This window comes from Atractosteus spatula, chromosome 6, assembly GCF_055471065.1.
Source record: "Atractosteus spatula isolate fAtrSpa1 chromosome 6, fAtrSpa1.hap1, whole genome shotgun sequence".
NCBI classification, from domain to species: Eukaryota; Metazoa; Chordata; class Actinopteri; order Semionotiformes; family Lepisosteidae; genus Atractosteus; species Atractosteus spatula.
The window spans coordinates 12,799,202-12,826,808 of NC_142711.1; the positions used below are offsets into that span (position 1 = coordinate 12,799,202).

Genomic DNA, 27,607 nt, shown 5'->3' on the forward strand with positions numbered 1-27,607 from the left:
CATTCATTCCATAATTAAATCCATTCCAATTTTAACCCTTCCTTCAATCTACTTCTGAAAAAAAATAGAAACAGTGACCTTGCAAAGTGCACCCGCCCCTGCCCATAATACATGAAAACTAACACTGCTTAAGAAAGGTTCATAAAAAAAGAGAAAGAGAAAAAGGCTTTGTGAAAAAGGATGTCTATCAGTACTGATGATGTACAAGCACGTTTTTGTTTATTTTCTCATTCAGTTTTATACAGTAATTACAGTGAAAGTGTTATCTAATCATGACAATTGGTTGTTTGCAGCATTTAATTACACTTTTTATGACAGGTGATTGTGAATCTTTACATTTTCCTGTTGAAATACCCAAGATGAGCTGTGAAAATATTATTTTTTTACATACTGTACTGCTCATTTTTTTAATCTTTAATCCTCAACTAAACTATAACCAAGATTAAAAGGAAAAAAAGATTTATAAAATGAAGTAAAAGTAAAATGGCACTTAAATGATATAAAAAAAATAAAAGTGAGGCACTGTTTATATTTTTTGTTATCAATATATCAGCATTATTTTAGTATTAGGTGTATTATCAACATTTTCTTTTAACATAACATTCTTCTCTGGGGAAATTTCAGGATTGTAAATCTAAGAATTTCCCATGATTTGTGACTGGCAAAACAAATTTGAAGCAACTAGAAACTGTACATAAATTGTATAGAAAGGAATACTATATATTATATGTCACATTAACTGATGTATTCATAATAATGAATTGCCAAAAATGAAAGATTAGGCATTTCTTTGATATATTTCCACGCTCACAATAGAACAATCATTCTTATATGTTAAATATTTCCATATTTTTAAATATTACCTTTGTAAACCTATTTGCACTAAATCAAACCACTATTAACCCTCCACATAAAAGGCCGAAAACAATGTTAAGCCTTTTTTAACATTTTAAACGTTTTTAAAGATTTTGAAGCTGAAAAATTGGAAGTGGAATAATTAAAAGGATAAAATTAAATCTAACTAAATCATTCACCTCCCAGTTTGGTCGGTTAATGTGACTTGTTCAGTAATTTGAAGTTATTAATAATTCTTTGTATGCAAACAGATTCAACCGATCAATCTCAGTTGGCTTAAACTTTCGAAACGTATTATTTTGTGATGCGATTTCTCCAGCTAAAGTATGATTCCTCCTGTCAAAAACTTGAATCCACAACCAAAAAGATCACCTGATTAGGTCAAATGAATGGCACATCTCCCACAATGGCAAACTGGTGGACGACTGATAAGGCAGATCTAATTGTACAATGTGACAGCAGCATAAATTTCTAAACCACATTACCTATAAATCTCATAGTTAAGAAATTACTGAAGGCCAGTGCTGGCAGAATTAGAAGTTTGCAGATACCAGTAAACAAATTCCTTCTTCTGTTGGTAATATTTACCTCTAAGCGCACTAGAGGTAATTTGCACAGAAACTTAAAACCCTCCAGTTTTCTCTAGAATTTAAAACTTCCTCAGATTGTGCATCACTTTCTATAATTGGCCATTACATACCTGCTTGTAGGAATGAGATACAGTGTTTTAATATGATGTTGATGGCCTTACAGCTTTGTGTTCGGTCTTGGAAGGGAATTGTGAAGTTGGGGTGTATAGATAATTGTGAAAATGTTGGAATATGTAACTTAACATCTGTGTTTAAAAAGACTACATAATGCATAAGAGCATATTTTTCTAAACATTTCTTTTGTAGCACAGGATTAGTCAGTTTATCACAAAATATGTTTGATATATTTCTGTTTTTTAAAAATGCTGTCATTCTTTCACAAAACTTACTACTAAAAAGAGTGATTACTACTATTAAAATCTACCATTAAATATATTTTATTTAATTAAATTAATTATTAGATATAGTGATTTCACTTAAATATTGACTTGTAATTTAAGATTGTCTAGATTGAAGACTTTTTTTCTTAAAATATGAAGGTCACTTGCTACTTAAATTATAGATGTATGGTAACTGTAGTGGTAGATCCTTTCTAAATACTCAAAATCCATTTATTTTTATAGGTTATATTTCATTGTTAAAGTAATGCATTTGGCCAAATTAAGCTGCTTATGAAATCAACACATATTCCTACTTTCTTTTTCATAGTTTTCCTTGAAGCCTTTTAAAAATGCAATACTTTATTTTATGGTCCATTGTGACATGATGTACAGAGTATATTTTATCTTGAAAAAGCATTGCTTAATTTTTTACTGTTCCAAATTTTATTTAAATTTTTTAAATTTCACATACAGTATGTTAATATATATTAGTCAATGCATCGAGGGTCAGAACTTTATTGAAAAAAATGTTTTTTTTATTTAATTTGGGTAGCAAATGGCATATTTTGAATGTGCTGTACTTATTAATTTATTTTTAATTTAATAGTAAGAAGACACATTCATTATTGACTAGGCAGATTTTAGATTGTTTTTTTACACTAAGTTTCTGTATGTTAGGTCAGGTCCAGTATCCTGTTCCTTATTCCACTGGTTGTTCTGGGTGTTTCTCTGTTTGCATAGACTTCTATGCCATGTTAAATCTTTGTTCAACCAGTGGTTTATCTTTATTCTCTGTGAATTTTTAGACATTGTCTATATCAGCAGTTTATAAAATTCAACAATTTAAACTTCTAATAATTATAATCAGTTTTAAAGTTCTCATTTAGTTAAACCATGTTTATGAATGATATATGTAAGCATTAAATTACATGTTGTGTTGAACTAAATTGTTTCTGATTGGATAGCTGTAAAATTGTGGGGCTTTCTAAAACTCCACAGTGTTTGAATAAAATCAGATATATTCAGAAAGAATTGCTGGAGCTTAAATATTGACTTATGTTATCAATTTTGTAGATGATTCTCATTCTTCTGTTTCAATTCTATCCCCTTGTCTTTTATTTTGAAAGTTACTCTTCCTGTCCTACACCCATATACATTACTGTCCATGCTCAGGGGCTGCTCATTCATTGAAGTGAAAAGGTTTTCTTTCAAAAGAAAAATTCACGGAAGAAAAAAAGTTAAAACATTGGATATGAAATTAACATTGAACATTGATGTATAAATGTTTTTCTGTATTTATATATTTACAATATATAGATGTAGCATTGTTTTGCAGTTTCATAAAGTACAACACTAAACAAATGCTTAAGTAAGTACAATATCCTTGTTGATCTAGTGGTTACAAATCAGTGCTTTTTTTAGTTTGTTTTACAGTATTTTGTCTTTAAATAGCTGTTTTAAGTTAGACTTTACTTATTTCTGGTTGATTTAATCCAACAAGCTGTACCAGGGGATAAGCATGTTACAGTGGTAACTCCCTCAGCTGTGCTCCTTGCACCCTTGGCCTTATGGGATGGGAAAGACAGCAGATGGGGTTAGGGCAGAGGGCTGATGCCTTTGACAGCAAGCGGCCTGGTTACCACATAGAAACTGTGAGCATCAGGAAGCTTATTTTCCCCTGAGAAATCTGCCAAGCACTCTGGAAAGGGAAAACCAGTCCTGTGAGAAATGTTATTTGTAAAAAGAAATAACCAAAATTATGATTCAGCAGATGACATACTGCCTGCATTTTATTTTATTTTTTTCTGTGATGCAAATGACTCTGAGGGACTCCTGATACTTAGTGAATAAAATGTAAACACTGCTATAATTAAGATCTTCCACTAGTAAAAGAAATGAACATGTCTGTAATAGAATCTCTGATGTGTGCAGGCACAGTTCACTGTACAGTGTCCCCTTTGTATTTCTTGTTCTCTCTCTGGGATGGTTTGTATTAATTACACGCATGCAATTAGATTTCTGTCATCCTAATAATAAGTTGTTAAAGATAAAGCCGCATCATTGCTTATTACACTGCGCATTTTTCATTTCTCTAATTCAGATTTTCTCTCATGAGATAATGAAAGCTCTGACTCTTTCTTTCGGAGAAAGAACTGCCTAGGCATGCATAAAGTCAAGAAGAAAGTTCTTTTGCATTTCTTTTAAAAGAAGGGATGAGTGATGGGACATAAATTGGGTTGGACTTATTAACCATACCACTCCAGGGTGCCCTACTGAGCAGGTGATAATCAAAACCAAAAGTAGAGTATGCTTTGATAGTTTTGTCAGTATCTCTTTGCACAGTTTGCCCCATGTTTCACCTTATATACATTTTGAGAATCTAATTTGTGTTTTATGTCAGAAGATAAAATACTGCTATTTTCATTTAAGTATGAAGAATAATGCTTAAATTATTTTTTTAATGACATAAGAAAACTTAAAACTGGGTAGCCCGGATCTGTATTTTCCACTTTACCCACTCACCAGCAATGGATCTGATATTTCTGTGTGATATGCTTTCTGAAAGTACTCTAGTATCCTTGGGATTCATTGGAAAAAACCTATTCAATCTAAATTAAAACTATATGACTTTGATTGTAGAAGACACTATGAAGGTTCTAATGATTATTTCTCTTTAACTTCCATGCTGAAATTTAAGGAACAAGTCAGTTTTGTATTTTGCTTGTTTCACAATTTTCCCCTTTATGTGTGATTTCTCTACCCACCTCCCAGACATATGTTGGCCAGGTTTGACTGGCTACTTTGAATGTGAAATTTTGTTCTAATCAGGGGGATAGCAGTCGTGGACTGTCAGTTCCAATCAATGGATATGCTTCCACAATAGGATGTAGTTTGCTACAGCTCTCAGTAGGAGACGTTCCTTTCAAATAGTGGTTGCATTGCTTGTTTTGCATGAACACACCAGTTCTTGAAGTGTCATCTTTACCACCTGATCAACCTTTGAATTTGATGTGTAGTACATGTCAAGCCCTTGGAGGATGAAGATATTTTCTAGCTTCGAACACAATTTCAGGAGAGGTAGTTTTGAAGCAGTTTTCTGCTTGGCACGCCAACAGAGACTTGTTGCACTATTGTAATCAGACCAAGGGTGACAAGCATTTTAGAATGGATACCCCATAATTCTTTATTTAAAAAAACATTTTTTATCTGTAAATTATATATTGGTAGCATAGTACATACATGTTATGTACTAGTAACTCTAGCACTCAATCAGATGATTAAATCTGGTCTATTTTTGTTAACTATTTACCGACTGGGTCTGAGATCATAAGGGTATTACAAATAACTAATTTGAAATCTCAGTGTAGCCATTGTTTACAAAGCTACATTTTAGGTATACAAAAATAAAAGCTGCACTAATACTTTTGGCATTCTTGATTGCACAAAAGTTGCACAAAAGTTTACTACATGCCAGTTTGGGTTATTTTTGATAAACATATGTGCAGATCATAGCAATGCAGTGGTTAACATTGTTACCTCACATCTGTATAGAGAATGTATTTTCTCCCCATGTTTGCTCCAGTTTCCTCCCACAGTCCAAAGACATACTGGTAGGCTACTGGGAAATTGGCTACTGGGAAAATTAGACCTTCTATGAATTTGTGTGTCTGTGAGTGCCCTGCGATGGACTGGCATCCTGCCCAAGGGGTTTCCTGCCTGTTGCTTACCGAGATACTGTAGGCTCTGCCATTCCCCGCGGCCCTGTAGTGGATAAAGCGGTTAGAAAATGGATTGATATGTGCAGATCAGTAGAAAAGTATGGAAGTTTAGAGCAAAACAAGTGAAGATTTTTCACTTCGAGTATTACACAAGCTCGATTTAAAGAATTATAGCATTAGTTTTAATAAACACTACTGCCAGATTTTTACAGTTGATAAATACTGCATACTTCTTAAAGACTTCTGGATATGTTATAATACAACTAGTTATTATCATATTCCATAAAATCTGCTCAGGTTTGTTTCCAATGTGAATGCTATTCTTATTTGAAGGGGCAGATGTAATTAGAATTCTCCAAATATTACATATCAGAATAAGAATAAGAAGTTGATTGGACTTGGTATTTTAGGTGTGTTAGGTTTATTTTGTATATGTTGGTATTCTTCATCTTGTATTTATTTCAGTCTATGTGTCACATTAATATGCTTTGTCCAGATATGATTGAAAGTAGGATCATATTATATATATATTTTCAACTTCAATTTTCAACATGATTTAATAATACTTCTGAATTTGTTTCATTCTGTCTTCAGAGAATGAATTTTACCCTTGCCTTCTGAAGCAGACAAGGACTTGTGGCACTGACCAGTGTGGACATTGTGGGACATCTTGTAATTTGACTTCAAAACACATTAAGGTAAAAGTGAATATTTTCTATTAGTAATATATTCAATACAGCTTTTTCTATGTTGTGCAACCTTAAAATATAATTCCCACATTTTACCATTTTCAGATGATTTGCCTTTTCCAGACCTACATACTATTTTTGTTTAAAGAGGGAGGCATATTATTATTTTTAGTAGTTTAGAAGTAGTAGTAAAATTATAGTTATATTTAATATTACTGTGGTGACTGACCAAATTTTAAAAAGAAAATCTTATAGCTAATTTGTCTACTGTAATTTATTTATTGCTATTTATTTGCTTAGTAGATGTCCTTATCCAGAGTAACATCCGTAGATTCTTAATGGAATGCATTCAGAACCTAATTATTTCAAAAGTATGAATGTGAAAATCTGTCAAATGATTTGTTGGAGAGTCTATAGTGTGTAATGTACTGTAAGTGGCTCCATAGAATAAGATAATACCACGATAATTCATCTATAAATACCATTCTTGGCATCAGTAAAAAGACATCTTCAAGAAGCTTAACCTAAATTACTTAGAATGTAGTTTAATGATGAAAGGCAGGTTCAAGTTTAACTCCACTGAAATTTTTATAGAAATAAGTAAAAATCTAAGTAAAAAAGAAGAATACATAAATAATTCCTGTTAAATTATTTGACTGAAACAGGCAGGGACAGACACTGATACAGTGGTACAGTTTGTACAGAGTGTAGTCTGTGCACCTGAGTGCTCAAAAGAAAAGATACTTGAGAAACATTTCTATTTTCTTGAGAAAAGCTCAATACATTTTCAAACAGTTAATTCTGACTCTCCCTGTCATAGTTGTAGACATCTCCATTTGTCACCATACTTTTTCGATGCATTGATATCTGTACTTTGCTATTATTTACATACATGCTCTGGACCACTATATTTCATAGAAATCTTCCTGTTTGGATACACATTTCCCTTGCCATAAACAGGCTGGAGTCCTGTTTATCTCAAAGTTTAAGGGAAAAAATATATTTTATAGTTCCTTCAAAAATCACTAGTCTTGATCATCCAGTTATTAAACTCTCATCCTATCAAAATACTGCCATGATGGGCCCCAATCACAGTTGATTATGGGATCCTTTGTCTTCAGAGCCACTGAGCTTTACTCTTAAGACAAGCAGTGAATTCTGCTACACAATGATTGGGACTGTGGGAGAATTCTGTACTATCAACATTTCAAATGGGTGATACCACCTTCTACACGGGCTCAGTGCCAGTGAGGCTTTAAATATTCTCCCCATCTTAGTTCCTCTTTATTGTCTGAAGCAACCTCTGCAATTGGTAGATGTTAGTTTCTGTAATTCATGTCATGGCACCAAAATGAGAAGTTCACATTTGATTAAAGCAGATTATGGGCAAGTGTTGAATGCCACTTACTCAAAAAACTGTCTCTCCTACCCCAGAAAAAGTCAGTATTATCTAGGTCACAAAGGGCTAACATCACTTTTTGTAATAGACTAGGTGCCTCTAAATCCTATTTTATGTACAGTTGGCAATCTTCTGCCAGTCGGCACAGTATTTATGAAAAAGGTTACAAAAAGATTTAGAATTATTCGTCCTTATATACAGTACCTTTATTATTTGAAAGTATTCCAATAAAAAGCAAAATACACTTAAAAGCCATGTTACCACATTCAAAATTTATGACAGAAATTTAATATTAGCAGTATGATACTTTAACTGTGAATAGAATGAATATCGGACCTCAAAAGATAAGGAGAGGTTGGGCCTGGTTCAATTCTGGGATCAGAGTACTTCATGGAAAACCAGGTTATTGCTGTAGTTGGTGTTGGTGGACATGTGACACTCTTCCATGTGGATCATGATTTCCAAGCCAATTCCCCAGTAGGGTGACTAGGGACACTGTGCTGTAAAAGGTTATACCTTGGTATACAATTTATACCAAGGACCTAACTGTGTGGTCATTAAAGATCTCCTGGTATTCTAGTGTTTTTGTTTAATTTGTGCTTTAGGCTTACACAGATCAAACTTCCTAAATGTTTCACTTAATTTAATTGTAAGGTCCTTATTTCCCATTATGAGCTGGTGTGTAGTGAGGCTGCAGATAGTTGATATGCATCACCCAGGTGTGTGTTGCACTTCAGTGTTGGATAAAATGGGCCCCCTACTAAATATGAGGCACTTTGCCTTTGGGATCAAAAGTGCTACAGTAGATAAATGTAAGCAGTTATTGTTATTGTAATTATTATTGTATTTTAAGTAGACTTAGGCCTGGAATGATTCAGAGATGTTATCTCCTTGGGCTTCACTGCTGCATTGCTTGATATTTGTTGTTTGTATTGATGTTTAAAACCACTTGCCCTTTGATAGATTAGATAGAGAAGCAATGCCAAGAATATTTGTTTTTGCTTTGTTTTTTAAAATCTATTCATGTTGTGAAAATCATTGATATGTCTAAGCCATAATGAGCAGGTATTGTCTATTTTCTTTCACTGAACTTCTACCTTGCCCGATTTTATATACTGTATGTTTTGGTTTTATATTTCTTAGATCTCTCAATAAAAGTTAGTAATTGCTCACGATTTTGTGAAGTAGTAGAATAAAAAAATATCTGATTACCAAAAACATTTTCAGTAATTCAGTCAAATCCTAATAAGTTGGACATAGAGGTGAACTGTATTAGAGAATATTTGGCATAACTCGCTTCACTGAGGGAACAGCAGCTTAACTGAGGCTGACTGAATCCCCCTCACTTTTGTGAGAAATGAGCTGGGGAGCAGATGCAAGGGTATACAGTAGATGATGTGACAGGAGGGGTGCAAGAGAGGTGTGCAAAGGGGCATTCAGAAGACAAGATAAATATACTGTATGTACTTACAAGACTCGAAAAAGGTGAGAGTAGAATCTGACCTTTCTGCTGAGCTTCTGTTGAAAACTGGATTCAATCAATGAGTAATGTATTGCAATGCAGTTCAAATAGTAACATTCTAAAATTTAACAATCCATAAAATGATGTTTTTATTCAGTAGTTTGGTGAGATAAGTTTGAGGGAGTCAAGACTTGCAGAGTATATTTGGCGTAGCTCACCCAGCTGAGGAAATACCAGCCTAGCTAGAAGGACAAGGCTGGCTAAACCCCCTTCTTAGTATTGTGAGGATTGAGCTGAGGAGATTCTACAGGGGTGTAGATCGAATGTTAGGAAGGGTATGAGAGAGATGCATGACAGGAAGTCCAGGGTGTGAGACTTATATATGTAACTGGCCTGGTTGTGGGAACAGCAGTCTAGCCAGAATGAAGGGCTTTCCAGACCCCCCAGAAGAATCCCCAAAAACCTGTTGCAGAACAAAAACACTGAGCTAAGAGCAAGTCAGTTCGGTTGCAGTTTCGCAAGACAGGAGTACATGACAGAAGTATGTGTAACGAATGAAAATCGTATGTGATGCAAGATTACGCTTGTTTGAGCTAGTGGATTTGGATGCAGTGCCTGAGAAACACTTACAGTATGTTGCGAGTGACCAAACACGAGTCAGTGAACAGGTGGCACCAGCAGCTAGCAGCAGTAGCAGGACTGTCTATCTTGGGTAGGAACTCTGCGGTGGGCAGAAGAAGGTGACAGGAAGAGTAGCCGTGGCCTGGAAGAGTAGTCTGGCGTGGAATGCAAAACAGACCTGCTGTTTGCTAAATCTAACTAGATAATAACAAAGAATTTCCATCTAAATCCCCCAGAAGAGAAGGAAGTATGTGGCTGAGGGCAAGGGAGGAGAAAGAGTTGAAGGCCAATACTGATCAGTTAGACTCCAGCCGGAAAGAAAGAAAAGCCAATGCTGTAGTTGCCTAGCCCCAAGTGCTAGGGACAGCATGAGGGTTAATGAGGAAGTCCAGATCTGGTGCAGACTGCTGTGGACAGCAAAAAGAAGGATTGGGAGGAGGGGAGAAAGAAAAATAACATATATAGGCTGGGGCCATAGGTGTGATGGGTTTGACATTCATCCAGAAATGGAGAGAGATATGGTGAGGGAAGAGAGAGGAATTCACAAGAGTAAGTAGACAGAGAAAGACATGGGGGACTGCTATAGGGACAGCTACTGTGTTGTTCTGGGTTTGTGGAGACCTGAAAGAAAATCTGGATGGTGTGGTGGGCCCAGACCTGCTTGTTTTTGGTGAGAGAGAAAGCGACTCCAATTCTGGATAAAAGCAATGAGGATAAGGCCCTGGCAATGCCACATGTGAAACAAGTCCATCTGCACTGAATCAAGATGGAAAGTGCTGTGAGGATGCATGCCGTATGAGACAAATGCACTCCATACGAGAGAGATGCGCAACAGGAAGTCCTGGGTGCAAGACTTATATACAGTATGTAGGTGAGGTGAATTGTGCGAGGTTAGTTTCTAACTTTCCTCCCAAATTCCTTTGATAAACTTCTTTATTTAGTCACCGACACTTTCATCCGAATCAAAGTACATGGGTAGAAACTATTTATCAACATCTGGTGCTGATTATCTTACAAAGACCTTTAGAATTATACATCATCTGAACAATGAAGCTCAAGAAAGTTATGTACTGTAATTAGCTCACAGTACCACTGGGGTTTAAACCACACTGCTCATAGGAAAAACCGTTACCTTAACCAGTAGAAAACTCAGCATTCTAGAGATGTGCAAAGGAAATGACATTTGAAAACTAGTCTTTTTGTTCAATGCACAGTGTTTGATATTTGAAGCAGTGCATTGCAGATGATAAGTATATTTTTGCAAGCTCACATTCAGCTGTTTCTAGGACCTGGACTCATGGATAAGCAGTGAAATTTTCTTACAATTTCTGGACAGCTAGTAGGTCAATGTTGTGGAATACCCTCCAGTCATCTTCAACAACAGCTATAAAACAGACATAATGGTAAAAATATTTTGAAAACACAATAAATACATTTTTTGCTTTAGGGGGTAGTTAAGATTAAGCATCCTTAATTATGCACATAACGGAAATAGATCATTTGCAAATTCATAAAACAGAATATTTGTAGTACATGTACTGTATATTCACTAAGGCATTGTATACAAGCATATTGTATATAATATATTATGTGAATTTATTGGTACAGTATATCTACTTAATTCTAATCAGAATGTGTTTATTTTTTACCTCGAATGTGAAAGTTCACCATTTAAAATAATGAGAATTTTAATCACTTTTGAGTCAAAAAGGTTATGTAACATTGTGATCAGTGCATTGAATAGAAAATGTTAAGCTCAAATTTAATGTCTTTCTGTTTCTCCCACTACTTACAGATTTTTCTTTCTATGAAAATGATTTTCAGATATTTACACTTAACAGGTAATCTCATCACAGAATCACAGAAGGCCTGCAATGTAATACGAATACATTTGTTTTGTAATCTGTTTTGAAAAAGGTATTGTTTCCATATTCACAAAGGAAAGTGCAGGGTGGGGGGAATTCGTAATTAGATTTTTTAAGTTATTAATTGTTTCTAAGAGGATTACTGTGACAAAGCTCTGGTGTTCAAAGAGAGGAGTAATTCGATATTCTGAAACATGTTAAATAATTGTTAAAAGCTAACAGATTTATGTAACAAAAATACATCAATGAGAAACTCTTAACAATTGCATTTGCTATGAAAGAGCTCCATGCAGAAATGTAGTAGTCATTTTCAGTGAATTAATTCAATTAATCCTAATTTATTATTTAAATATAAAAATTTAATAGAGATTTAATTGGAAGGATCTTATGATGAGAATAATTGAACAAAAATTATTTCAACTCATACTAGTTACGTTGTATTGGACATACTGAAATAAATGTAACTTAAATATGTATTTAAGTTATATTTAAATATAACACATACATATGTTATATTTATGTGTTCATTTTATATTCTGTTCTGTGCAATAAAGTGATTTTGCAAAAAGGAAAATGATGCACCTTTGCAGCAAACAACTTATTAACAAAACATATAAAAAATAGATTAAATGGAACAGCATTATTAAGAGAGCTGAAAACATTATGAACACTTTTAATAGTTTTATGTTTCAAGAGCTATTGTTAAATTTGCTGGTTGTTGTGTGATGTGGAAGAGTGTAATGAACTAATCGGGTACATTAGTTTTACAGAATGTAATCTATAGTGTTTGGGAGTTGTTTGTCTCAATAGGCTATAGTAATCAAAAGTAATGAACCTATTATGAGCAGGACCTTAGAGAGCACAGCGTGGCAGTAAGAGTGTGGCACATAAAAGGTTTATTAAAGGAAATTAAGGTCCATCACTGCCACACCTGCTCCCCTATTATAAATGTATGACAGGTCAGTGCCTTCAATCACAGCAGCAAACGAGAAAGAGGAGTCATGTTTCCCATTACCAGTGAAGTAACAGCATATCCTGTGACTCAGAGGTTTCAGAGTCTGTGACCACTATACACAGCCATCAGCCTGGAATAATTATATTTAATAGGTTTTATTTGGGATCTGTAAGCAGCGTAGAGTGAAAGTGGATGGATTTTATCAACTATTTTTGTCAAAATACATACTGTATACCTTCGGCACTTTAACACAATAATTTCATATTATTTTTCCTCCAAAAACTTTCGAAGTTTACATTCACCGGCTGTGCCTTATTGAAGAACATTGCAAAGTGTGCTGTCAGCTTTTATTTCTCCATGGATTTTCATTAGATTTTTTCCCCCATCATCCTACTTCCATATAACATTATTCTAATTAAAAAAATGTTGAAGATTTACAAAATCCCAAACGTTTGTAAACACAGCCTTTGGAATTAATTATGAGGCTTGGGTTGACTGTGACTGTAGAGCATCTGGAGTTTTGATATCCCTTTTGGCATAAAAGCTTTCTATGTTAGTTTCGCTCTGAAAAAAATAAACGTTTTCCTACATATATAAGGCTAACTCACCAGAGTACAATTAATGACTGGAAGGTTTTAGTTTGATATTGATTTCTATTTCACTACTTCTATATTTAATTTAAGTTTATATTATTCATTAAGTAGTGATTAATGCTCCAGAATTGAAGTGCAGTCAATTATTTTTTGCCAAAGTGAAATTTAAAATGAAAGCGCATCATTTATTCCTGTCTCTGTAGTTAAATATTTAACAAAAAAATTAATAGGGTGTAACAGTTAAATAAAATTAGTATTTGAAAAATAAAAGGGAACTATAATTTTCAGTTCAATTAGAACAACAGTAGAGATGAGTGCTGTTTAAGTCAAAGCACCAGGGTAACAAAATTAATAATTTTACTTATTTATTAAGTGTTTAGAAGTCAGTGAAGATTTTGCTTTAGTAACCTTTTGCTACTGTGACCACACTGCAAGTAATACAGTTGACGTGTTTGCATGGTTGCGTCTGATGCCAACAATGAGGCTGTCAGGACAGTTGTCTTTGTGATACCATCTGTTAGCATTTTCAGGAATATGTTAATAGAAGAATTTCCAACACCATTTACAAATTCTTGATGTTATACCATACCAGTGTTAACAAATTATTAACCTCTAAAGCTATTAAAAACAAGGATATATCTAAACGTTATAGATATGATATGACATTAATTAGACAAATATATTGGCAGTATTGCAAAATGCGATGGCTGCAGGATGAATTCATGAACATTTTCTTTAATCATAAAATATATGTATTTTTAAGCAAATTAAGCAATCTTATTAATATAAGATAATAAAAAAGAGTCTTAGTACTAGAAAGCAGAAAATTTGAAAACTGAAATCACTTGTTTTATAGAATAAATAAAATATATTTACCATTAGTGAAGCTCCCTTAAAAATACCCTTACGTTCTAAGTGAATATAATATAATAGTAAATTTGCAATAGTCTTAACCACACTCTGTATTTGAAAATAATATTAGTTCTAATTAGCTTTTTTTAATTTTACAAGAATTACAGCCAAATTCCCAAGTCAAATTGCAGCAAGTAGTGTTCATTGGAACAAGCAGTGGTTACTTCTACACTGAAAAGTAGAAAAGGATGTTAAGGGTTCATTTCTTCTTTTTACTTTTCAGTGTAGAAGTAACATCTGCTTTCATCCTGCACACACACAGCTCCCCATTTGAACCTCTTTAAAATATTTCATTGGACACATACAGTACATAATTTTGTTGACTGTATGTTTAACATATCAAGCAGATAGGTTTATGGATTGAGTAATATTTGTTTTTTCTTGGCATAGCAAAATACTGAGCTCCAGCCATGTCATTGCATTAAAATGGTGCTCTGTGTTTAGTATGCATGTTGACTTCAGTTCAATTTGCCAAAATGCCTTGATTAAGAATCTGTTGTAAATATCCATGGAAAAAGATTTGATTGCAGTTAGCTCAAGATCAGCAAGAGCAAAATATATCACCATACCTCACATGAATATTGACAATCACATGGTTGTTATGAGAGAAGTTGCCAGTAGATGATGAGATGTTCTGCTTCAACATTTATCAGAAACCAGGAAACTGACACTGTGATGGCTAAGCCACATCCAGGAAGGATAAGGGTCACCATATTGACTCAGGGCCCTCATTATTCTGGCTTAACTATCTATTTTTTTTTTCCAACTGCAGTGGCTACAGTATACAAAATACCAGGACTGAATATCATCAGCATAATGATTGTAACTTGCTGTGTGTATAAAAATGATCTGCATATCAGTTTAGTAGTGCAGAGGAGGGACGAAAACTCTGACGTCAGAAGTGGTAGTAAAGGGAATGATGGAGTGTTTAATTCACCAATGAATACTGTTTTTCCCTTGACAGACCTAACATAATAGAGCAAGTGCGCAAATGCCGTTATCAGCTCTGTGGTGACTATGTAGTTGTTCAAGCCAACCAATGGTACAGTTCAAATATAATGAATTAGAGAAAATTTCCTTTTATACCAGAACTTTACAACTTTGATTTTTAATCTTACTGCTTAGCAGCGTGTCTACAAAGGGGTTAAGCCAATGGTTTCTCTGTTCCTCCAAGCCAGTACTGATTTTCCAGCAAGGCAATGCAGGACAATAGTCACAAGATGACAGTGGCAGTTTTTGAAGAAATGGTCTTGCCACAGCCAGCTTACTGTACAGTCCTTGGCCCCATAGACCATGAATGTGACCACCTTGACAAAGCCATCAACAAGAGAAAAATGTAACTGGCCAGCCTGAACCAGGTAGCTGCAGCTGTACAGGTGGTGTGGCAGCATATCCCACAGCAGCTTATCCAGAGGCTGATTGAGTCTATGTGTCAGTGGTGTTTGACATCTGTGTTTATTTTTATTTATTTTTTTAATTTTTTATTTTTAGAGAACAAAACAAAACCATTTTACATATGAACATCCATTATTCAGCCTTACATTGCAGGCACAAATTCCTGTTTGTTCCCCTAATTTTTTGCAATTATATAAGTTTTTAACAAAACTATATACATTCAAAAGAAGGAAGATGTATACATTTATGAACATGAAAAGGGAGTAGACTATATAAATGTATCTTATTAAATTTCAGTTATTCTGTATCTCAACAAAATCTGACCTTAAAGGTTTAATGTACTGAACCCATCTAGACCAATATTTGACAAATTTTTTCATTTGTAATTTTAGTGAAAATGTTATTTTTTCCATTATATATATATTTCTTTTATGAATTCAATCCAATCATTCATTGTTGGTAGAACTGTGAGAAGCCACTTTCTTGTTATAGCTTTCTTCCCTGCTGATATAAGGACTCCAAACAAATATTCATCCGTTCCCCTCCAATCAAAATCCAGTTTACCAAAATATAAAGCCTCAAATGTAAAGGGTACATTCCTTTCAAATATAGTTTCCAGGGCCTCATGTAATTCCTTCCAGAAAAGCCTTATTTAAGGGCAGTTCCAGAATATATGCCAATGATTACCTCGGTTTCCGCACTGTCTCCGACATTTAGAGTTTTCCTCAGTATGGTGCGCCTTCTGACTCGGAGTAATGAAAAATCGAACAATGTTTTTCCAGCAAAACTCTCTCCATAAATGCGAGTAAGTACATCTCCATTGAAATTCACAAATTTTAAGCCACTCTTCATTTGAAATTCTAACTTCACTTTCTTTCACCCATTTATCTTTTATATACTCTGTAGAATATGATTTCTTTTCCATAAAACTTTTATATAATCTAGATATAATACCTTTACCTAATTCTGATTTGTAGGCTTTTGTAACTATTTTCACTACTCCATCATTAACAATATCTAAATCTCCCCTTATAATCTCCTTATTAAAATAATGGCGCATTTGAAGATATCTATAAAAATCTGAATTCTCCAAATTATGTTTCTCCTTCAAATACTGAAAACTTTGTAGCTGATTCTTATCCATTATATTACAAAATGCAGTTATTCCTTTTGTAATCCAAAATTTAAATCTATTATCCAACTTATTTGGTTTAAACTCCGTATCATAGGCGCACCATCTGAGTATCTTTACTGCCTCACCTAAATTATACTCTTTTGTGATCATATTCCATGTCCTTAATTGAAACTTTATCCATGGATTGAATATTTTTTCAGTAATTTTGTCTAAATTTCTATTACCTAATAGTGCCTGAATTGGGGGGCTATTTACAAGGGACAATTCAATATCTTTCCATCTGGCTTGATATTCTGGATTACAGGAATTAATGAGAGGTTTAACCTGAGATGCATAATAATAATCTTTTAAATTTGGTAAAGCCATACCCCCTTTATCTTTTGAAAGTTGCAATGTTTTGAATCTAATTCTAGGTTTTTCCCCCTGCCAAATAAACCTAGAAATCATCTTATCCCATTCCGAAAATTGTTTTGCAGAGACTTCTACAGGGAGAGCTTGAAATAGAAAGAGTAACCGAGGCAGTAGATTCATTTTTACAGATTCAATTCTAGAACTGAAACTCATAAAGGGGATTAGGCTCCATTTCGATATATCTGCTTTAATTTTAGTTATAAGGGGTCCATAATTAATTGTTGCTAATACCGAAATATCTTTTGGTAAATAGACTCCTAAATATCTCATTGAACTTTGGTCCCACTTAAGGTGGTATTTGCCTTTTAATAAATCAGGAGGGTTGTAAATAAAAGTTAGAATTTGTGTTTTTTGAACATTTAACTTATAGCCTGCCAGCAAGCCAAAGCTATCTAAGAGTTTCAAGTGGGATCTTCCAGATATAATAAAACGTCATCTGCGTACAGTGCTATCTTGTGCTCATTACCTTGTATAGAAATACCTTTTATTTTGTTATTTTGTCGTATCCACTGAGCTAGTGGCTCTATATATAGAGCAAAAAGCATTGGAGATAAAGGGCAGCCTTGTCTGACATCTGTGTTTAAAACATTTTATTATATCAATTTGTTATGCCTGCCACATTTATTTTAAGCAATAGTAGGTACAATATATATTTTCCATAGACATAATACATGATCATGCTTTCTAAATTCAATAGATTGGCAGGTGATATGGCTTTAGTATTTCTTACTTCATAATAAAGCCTTATGTCAAATTCAGTAGTGTAACTGGCCATTTGAAAAGTCCCTGTGTTCTAAAGTTAAGCAGCATTCTGAACACTGCTATATACAGTAAAGTGTTGGAAATGTTAATAATAATTTCACAACTGCTGTAATATATTGTTTATTTACCAATAATTAACATTATAGAGATGAAAAGGAATCAGTTTTTATGTTTTTCTGATACTTATGTTTTTAAGTATTTAAGATACTTAATAAATTATTACAATGTGTTTCACAACTAAATGCCTCACATTTCTTTTGTAGATGGAATCAGAAAGTGAAGAAAAGAGAGTTCAGGCATGCAAAGGAAGCAAGGGTGAGTAGTTTTGTAAGTGTATCTTTATGTATTGACTAATGCACTGTAAAAGTGTACTGTATTCTTCAGTAAATCTCATATACAACACTCAGTACCCATGCAGTATGATTTTGATTTTAATGCCCATGTTTTTTCTAAAGCTGAAGAGCATAGGTAATATATTATGCACTAGGGAATGGGTTCATTAAACTGTAATATTAGCTCAAATTGTCCAAGAAGTACATTTATATTGTACATTTGATTAAAATGGCTAGCCAGGGAACACCATTATACTAGTTTTCAAAGCCTCTTAAGTCTCCTCTTATTGACCACTGTAGTCATTAATACACCTCTGAAATATATGGAAGGTTTATTGGTTTCACTCTATGAAAATAGGGTGCACTTGTGAATGAGATTTTGCATCTCAGTGTGCTCTTCTAATGAAATAAATTTGAATATGATTTAGAAATCATGCTGTCAAACTCCTTTCTGTGAAAGCAGTGCATTACATGCACTAGAAAACATATAAACCCAGTTTAAACACAGTGTTTAGAAAGAACAAAGAAAACCCCAAGAGGTTGGCTGAAGTGCGTACAACTGTCTCCGCCTGCCACCTCAAACAGTTAAGCTTATTATTCAAAGGAGCTTTGATTTTCAAAAGGAGACAAAAAATATTTCAGTAGTTTGGTTAGATCCTAATGAATGCGAGAGAAAGACGAATATGTATAAAGTAGCTGGCGAGACTAGCCTAGCAAAGAGAATGGCACGCCACCCAGGGCTGGATAGACTTCCCAAACCCCCCACCTCACTATTGCTGCAAGGGTGTAGACGGAGAGGTGAGGGGGATGGGAAGGGAAGACTTGGGTGCGAGACATACTGTATTGTACGCAGGCGAGCACCAGTGTGCAAGATTAGGATCTAACCTTCCACCCGAACTTTTGTTTAAAAATAAAAGAAAAAAAGAAACCGGTGTGTGTATCATATATATATACTGTATATTCAGGCAAAATTAGTGTCATTTGAAGTATTTTTGTATTTCTCACATTTTATTAATGTTATATGTGGTGTTCAGGTGTCATTGAATTATTTTCCCAGCTATCAAATACATCAAAGTTCTGACACTTGACAAATCTGCATCTACAGTAATTCTAACACTTCTGCATACAATATATGGTATCCTGTGATATTGTTGATGGATGTATTTAACATAATTAGTAAATGAGAATGATTTAATTAGCAACCAATTTAAAAGCCCCAAAGTATAACATCTTCCTGCATAAAAAGCAATTGTGTTATTTTTTTCTCATTTAGTAAATCATTGATTTTTCATGATTGAAGAATGTTTGTCAATTCCATTATTTTTATAGTGAAAATTGAAATCTACTTTGGTCATGACTCATTTTTTGTTGTATTTTTTTTTCATTACAACTGAATTCCTATAAAATGCAAATTATTTAAGATTTTTTTTCTCCCAAATTAATAAATGTGCAATTGGATAGCATATACATATGACCAATACTGACCTTTTCTTGATTTCGTTTTGATTAAAAGTATTTTCATTTTTTCATAATGTCTTATCTTTAAAGGTTAATAAAATATTTACCTACAATAATGATCCCATCCACAAATTCCAAACGAGGTTCTTACTTTTTGCTGTGAACACCAAGCTGTCTGCTTCAGCTTGTGTGGTTTAACATTAGAGGGCTCAATGAGAATGCTGAATAAAATGCAGTTCTGCCTTCACTTTGCAAAAGGATTCGATGTCAATACTCCTATGCAGGTTGTTTTGGCAGAAGGCTCACCTATTTTTGTGACATGGGCCAGTACTGCTGTTAGTCTGAAGCTCTGGTGCAAGCTTCCAAACTATTGTACTGGAAATGTAAACAAGTTAATTTTTCTCACTTTCTTTTCTTTCTATTGACAGTTCCTGTTGACTCTATAGCCCAGGCTCTCAGGTAGGAATGAGTTAACATTTATGAAAAAAGGTTAATATTGTAGTTTGATTTCACTGCTGACTAAAATACGTTCTATATTTATTCGTCCATCCATTTTCTAACTGTTTCATCTAATTCAGGGTTGCGGGGAGCAACCCTGCAACAGGGGGCAACCAACAGGCGCAACGTGGGATACACCCTGGACTTTATGGCAGGGCACACACACACCAGGATCAGTTTTCACAGAGGCCAATTAACCTACCCAGGAGCACCCAGAGGAAACTGGGAGGAAACAGGGGAATATGCATCTCACAGAGAGCCACCCCCCCGAAGTTAAACACAAGGCCCCAGCACCGTGGGGCAACAATGCTAACTACTGCGCCACTGTGGTGCTGTCACATTTTATATTATTAGTATAATATCGCTTATCAGGCTAAATTCATTACATTATTAATTTTATCTAATAATTTATGTTCGCAGCTCCAATCACCATTACAGTATCTGCAGTCATGTTTCAATCTATCATGCCTAGTAGTTTCTGTACATAGAACGGCCTGTAACAGTCCCCTCATCAAATATGTTATATACTGTATATATATATGTGAAACCTTTGGCTTCAAATTTATTCATACTACAATGCAGCTGACAGTTTTACAAAACAAAATAGTGCAGAAATAAAAGAAAACATTACAAATTGCCAAACTATTAACATTGATCACAAAAAGAAGTCTCTAAAAATAACTTGTTTCACATAATATTTTAGGTTACACTGAAAATATAAAATGTTCTCATAAACTCCACATTTTTCAATTAAAAAAGCAAATCTAAAGCCTTACCAATTTATTACATACCAATATATTTTCAATATATGACATCACTATAATCATATTATCTTATAACTATCATATTGGATTTGAATTTTGAGTATTATCAGTACATCGTAAAGGTTCACGAAATATACTGCTGTATGTATACACAGTATATGTTACAAAATAATGAGTTTAGGCAACAGCATTTTGTTAATGGTGATAGATGTTACTCATCTAAAAAAAATGATACATGGAGTTGTGAAATATCTCACAAGAATATAAGAATGTTACAAACAAGAGTAGGTCATACCATCGATTGTGTTCATTTGGTAGTACGTAATTGGTTCAAGGACCTCATCTAGCCATTTCTTGAACAAAGCCAGGGTTTTGACTTCAACAGCATGGCTGAGTATCATGTTTTGTACTTCCACAACATTTTGTGTAAAGAAATGCCTCCTGTACTCAGATTTAAATGCACTTACCTATAGTTTCCACTGATGTCCTCTGGTTAATGTTTCACTCTTTCTTCTGAGGCAATTCACAGGGTTGACTTTGCCAATGCTTTTATAAGGATATAGAGAAATTGATTGCGATATCCTCACATTTTTCTGCTTTCAAGGAGACTCTTTTAGCCTGTCCATGTAAGACATTCTCTTAAGTACAGTAATTTATCTGGTAGCACTTGTTTGGACTGATTCCAGTGCAACAATACCTTTTTTTGCAACAAAAAAATAAGAATGGTAGCAAATGACAGAAAGCAGTCTACAAAGGAACAAGTAAACTAAGGCTTATTTGATTGCCGAAGAAGGCACATTGTGTTTCCTTTCTTCTCTTTTCAGCATGGCATAAACCTTTAACTTTGCAGCCTATGCATGCTGATGCAGCTACCTTCTTAAACTACCCAAAAGCAGTCTAGCCCATTTGGTAGTAGCTTTCTGATCCAATAATCTTATCCAGCTGTTATATTAAGCAATCCATGGTATTGGCTTCAACAGCATGCCTGGTAGCTTGTACCATACTACTCCAACCCTCTTTGTGTAAAGAAGTGCCTCCTGTTTTTTATTTTAATTGCATTTCTATGTAGATTCCATTTGTACCCTCTAGTTTTTATTTCACGGTTTAACCTGAAGTCTACTTTTTTGACTTTTTCAATGCCATTGAGGATGTTGAATACCTGTATTAGGCCTCCTTGTTATGCACACAACATTCTTCAAGCTCACTGTTTTCTACTTTATATTTATAGCTAATGTTTGCATGTCTTCCATGCAACACCCTGCACCTCTCTCTCAGGTGTTTGCCTGTCTAATAGTTAAAAAAATCTTTTTAAATTATAGTTGCTTCATTTATTTAATTTGATAGTCCTCTTATTTTGGCTTACAGCGACTAGTTTGCTAAATGTATCTGAATGCAGATTATTATATAAATTAGGAAGAGCAGCAGTCCTGGTATAGATCACTGTGGTACTCCACAAATTTCATGGCATCATGAAGAATTGTGTCAACATCTTGTTTCCTTAAAAGAAAGCAATCGGTAAAATACCATCTGGCTTTGGAGATTTCTGCCACTTCTAAGTCCTCAATATTTCAACCATAAAAGGGGTGCCCTCTGAGTATAGATTGTGCCCTTCATTACACACTTTGAGAGATGGAGCCTGGGTCATGTCATGGTCAGTGTCTTTAGGAGTCAGTTCCATGGGAGCAGGGTAGGATGATACCACTCCACGCTATGGCAGCCTTCCCATGAAGAGGTGTGAAGGTGAGAACATCAAAGGGAAAGATTTTTGCCTTGCCATTGAACATCTCAGCTCACGAGACAAATGAACTCCTCTGCAATTTACACACCATATGCCTGAGACCTTTACTTGTAAGAACATTACTTTTATAGGTCGTCCTTGAAGGGGGCCTTAAAGATTACCATAGAGAAGTTTAAAATATTTATTAAAATGAATAATTGGAATTGTATTTGAAGAGGATATGGATAGAGTCATAACAAATTCAACATGGTTTTGACAATTAAAATTGACTTGATATGCGATTCTTTTTTATGTAATAAAAAATGGTTTTTCATCTCCCTACCAAGTCATGGAGAAAAAAGATTGATTCCTGTATACGTTTACAGTTCCTGCATTGAGCATGCCTGCTTTTTATACATATACTGAAAGGCATTCACAACATAATACATTAATACTGGAACAACCAGCATTTGTTACATTTTAAATACTTCTCAGCATGTGGTTTTGCATAGGCCAAGTAACAGTCAAAAGGACATACTTACAAAACTAAGAGATAGTGTTACAAAGGAAGACAATAAAAGAAATCTTTGTTTTTAAACACTTACATCCCTAAAAATGACACCTGATAATAAATGGATTGTTTAATCTCATTTCATTTTGCATCATTTCAGTTTGACAGTTTGCACTTTGATAAAATTATTAACACTGTGGTTAGAATGTGACTAAGTATGTAAATCTTCAAAATTGACAAAAACTGAAATCCCATGAATTCTAGGCCCTCTGAATATTTTTGCACTGGCAGGGTTACAGGACAATCATACTAAATTTAAGTTCATTAATCAGAACACTTGTTCCCACTCTGCTTTTGCTCTTTCTCCTCCACTTAATCATTTTGCACATGATTTTTTTTTTCAAAGAATGCAGTCATCAGTCATCAGTCATGAAAATGATCAGGAATAGATTGATTGACTCAGCAAGTTACTATACAAAATAAGTTGATTAAAAAATGAAAACATGTATTCATATAATCCTATTACAGAAGACATGACTCACTTCTCTCACAGAAGTGATGATATTCTCCAGTGCTACCAAACCGAACTTGGGCGAGGTTTTGTTCCTGCTGTGCTTCTCTAAATGAATAATGAGTTAAGGTCTGTCCTGAACCTGCAGGCCCTATTAGCTGCAACCAAAGTACCACAGAATACGTACCATTCAGTTCCTCCTTAGGAATTTTCAAAGATGAGCTTGGTACTGTACATCACATTTTTTGTATGGTATTTCCATCTCAGCATAGATTCACTAGGGACAATGCCACAAAGAGAAATTGTCAAGCCTTATGGTGAAAAAGAGAAAACAGGATTTGCTGGGTTCTTTTCCGAGGACCCATATTAATGTACTAGAGAAGGGTGTTTCACTTGTCTTGTGGCAGGGCTTTATCTAGGTGCTGACATGTAAGATCAGTGTTGACCAGAGCAAACAAGGGTAGAATGTTAGCAAGGTAGCACTCCCTCCAAAGAAACAGCATTATGACAACCTAGAGGGCTATAGAATATGGGAACATCTATACTTGGATGTGGCATGGAGAGTTTGAACCATGGTCCGATCAGTGGATCCATGCAAAATTATCACTCCCTGCAGTCTGGCCTTTGCCATTTTGCTAATAACCATCCTCTTCTAGTCTCCATATTTATGTTAGGTTGCTTTTTAATTTATCTCAGTGTACTGTAAAATTTAGTTGTATTAGTGTGCATGCCAAGATCATGCATGAGGCATTGTTTAGAGTGCTTCTGTAAAAAAGAGAGCATCAAGTCTCAGATGAAGACATGTGGGACTAAGGAATGTACTGTACAGTGTGATGTGAACATTACAACAACGGTGTGTTTTATGTGTTTTCTTGCTGCTCACATTAGCATAATTTAAATTGAAGTAGATTCGTATATACTGTATGTTCATAAATTGTTTTTAAAAAAACATAATGTAGCACTTTTGGGTTCACGTGGGTATGCTCCCTCGCTGCTGCCACCTCAGGTTGGCCCCCCACTGCTGGGGACTCAAACCCAGGCCTCCGGTGTCACTCAACAGGGACCAGTGATGTCCCTGTGATGTCACTGCACTGGTAAGCCAGCTTGCACAACCTGTAATGTCGGCCATATGCGTTACAATAAAAATCCCTTATGTATGAGGTTGATTGATATCTTTGTCATTATCCTTACCTTTTAGATGAATACAGTAAAGTAAAAGGAAATTCCTCAGTATGTTTCAGCTCCGTGTAATACTACTGTAAATGTACATCCTATCAAAAAGTGTGATGGAGCAACTTCATGCTCAATCACCAGCACTTCACCCATAAAATACAAAAAGTGCATCTATACAGTTTTAAATACTTATTTTAAAGTGAAAGAAATTTTAACTGATGTGATATCAATTAAAACTGATGTTTTTTATTTTTTCAGTTTTCTAGAATTCTGTGTTGAGTATGTCTTGACAATTTAGTTTGTGATGTGCTCAATTGTGGACATTTGCAGTTTTGCAAAAGGTGTACAAATCATGTGAAAACCATGTGACAACATGTTCATCTGAAAGGCTAAAATAGCTGACCATCTTAGTAACATCTAGGTTATATTTTTAGAAAAAGAAATGCTTACCATGTGAACCGTTTTAAAAGGTTTGGTTGTTTGTCCTATATTTCCTTGCTCCTGGATCATACAGAAATATGTGAGTTAACTTACTGAGATGAGCCTGTTGTTAATGTTTATATAGGAATTTACATTTAAGTTTCATCAGTGATACTGTTAGCACCACATTTATCCATCCTGTATTGATCTGCCTATTACATTTACCTCTCATCCATATTATTGATCAGTTTTATAGTTTTCTGTATAATTGCAAAATCAGAATACCAGCTGTGTCTACCTTTCTTAGAAAGTCCAAGAATCACATGTCCCAACAGTACATTTCTTTGTATGCAGTATGTTGTAGAAAGGTACCATGATAAGAGAACTGTTACATTTCTGTGCCGTATTTTTCAGTTACTTTTTTTCTAGATTGCCATGAAATTGAAAATCTATTAATCTTTTAATTGAATTTTTTTTAAATTATATTCTTACACAATTGTGAATGTCTGGGTGATCGTTGGATCAATTAGCTACTAGTTATCGTAGATGGGTTAAGTGGCCTCCTTTTTTTTTGGAACATTTCTGATGTTATAATTTAAAATTTGATATTTGAGCAAAATTCCAACGCTGTAGATCACTGTAAGGGATTTTTTTTTTCATTACCAACTTATCAATTCATTTTAAAAATTTCTTTGCCCACAATTTTTGTTCGTTTTTAAAGAGTAATCTCTTACATAATTAATTTGTATTGGTAATGGATTTATTTTTAAAGTCACTTTCACCAGCACTAAAATCAGTTATAATACATCCATTTTCTGACTGTTTCTCCCAATTCAGGTTTGTGGGTGAGTGGAGTCTATTCCAGCAAGCAGTGGGCACAAGGCAGGGTACTCTCTTAATGGGGATCCAGTTCATTGCAGGGCAGATAGACACAAACGCAAATATTCACACACACCTAAGGACAATTTTCCAAAAATCCAGATTACCTACCAATATGTTTTTGGATCCAAACTTGGGGAGAACCTACAAAATTCACACAGATAGCCCCCAGAGGAAACCCACCTAAGCATAGGGAGAACATTCAAACTCCATACAGGTAGCACCCAGGTCCAGAATTGAACCCAGGGCTTAAACCCACATGCTTAAAATATTTTTTTTTTCTGAAGTATGAAGTATTTTTTTTTAATCCAATCAGTCTGACATACCCTGGGCTTTGAAACTATGTTAAAGCTATGTTCATTAAAACACGTTTACAATAGTTAACAATAGTACAAAGTAGTAACTATCTTTATCTTAATCTGTATTAATGGGGATGGCGTTAACTTGTCATTTTTTACATATACTGAAATTCATTGCACATGATAAGAGAGCTGTTACATTGCTGTGACCTGTTTAAGATGCCATTAGAAATGTTACATCAGAATTAACTAGCAATAAAACAAGAACAAAATATGGATTCATTAATCTGTATTAAGCAGAGAAATGCACTGCACAGAATGCTGTGGTACTTATTGCACTTGAATTTTCAAACCCATTGTCAAATCAAAGGAAGTTAAACCTCAAATCGGTCCATTTTTCAATAAGGAGTTCAGTATTTCGTGTGTCCTCCATTTGTTACCAGAAATGTTTGCATGCGACAATGGCATCAACATTTAAAAAGCACTTATTTCGCTGTGGGAAATCATTTTCCTCTCAGCAAGAAGCACTGCACACAGCTCGACAAGTGTACATGGTTGTACACGGTTGTGGATCCGGACAACACTGTACACTGTACAACAAACGAGATATTGTCAATCACTGCACAAGTCTGGTAAGCCCTCCGCATCCTAATAGCCTCATTCCTTCTAAATTGTGGCTGTCATTGCATTTTGGTTCAGCCATGATAATTTCCCTGGCTTTTTTGGACGCAAAATTTGCCACAGTCATATCCATATAGTCTACAAACTATTCTACCATATATGGTGTGTTACAAATGGAAGCGTCTAAGATTATTTTCTCATAGTTGTTTCATTGACTGTCATGTGAATTACATTAATTGTACTTATTATTTGTGAATATATACTACTGGTACATATCTTGTAATACTGGAACCAAAATATTGTTATATTTTGAGTGTCTCTTAGTATATTATATACACCCTATGCTTGTTGTTTAATACTTAAAATAATAATTAATAATTAAAAACTGTATACTGTTTACAGTATTTTACTCTAATGTTATATATGTGTTAATTTTAGCAATTAATTAATGTTATATCTTCTGTTAATGCTCAGTATATTAGATTTCACACAGAGAACTTTTATCAAGTACAGTTTTAGTTTAAGCTTTGTATATCCTCCATTCATTAGCAAGAACCAGCAAATTAAAATAATCCTGAATATTGCCAAAGAAAGCCTTAAAGCCAGTCACATTATCATGAACCACATGTAAGAAGCTTATAATGCTGAAGTCAGATGATTTGTTAAAGGGAACTCCCTCCA

The 27,607-nt window shown here is 34.4% G+C and overlaps 1 protein-coding gene across 1 annotated transcript in view; it reads left to right on the forward strand.

Annotated features, from left to right (window-relative positions):
* st18 (ST18 C2H2C-type zinc finger transcription factor) overlaps nucleotides 1–27,607 on the forward strand; it is a 134,704-nt gene that overhangs the window by 58,481 nt on the left and 48,616 nt on the right. Inside the window, exons 4-6 of the mRNA XM_088919350.1 lie at nucleotides 6,139–6,242; nucleotides 18,007–18,058; nucleotides 19,962–19,992. Coding sequence (XP_088775476.1) covers nucleotides 6,139–6,242; nucleotides 18,007–18,058; nucleotides 19,962–19,992 — 187 coding nt within the window. The remainder of the gene's footprint in view (nucleotides 1–6,138; nucleotides 6,243–18,006; nucleotides 18,059–19,961; nucleotides 19,993–27,607) is intronic.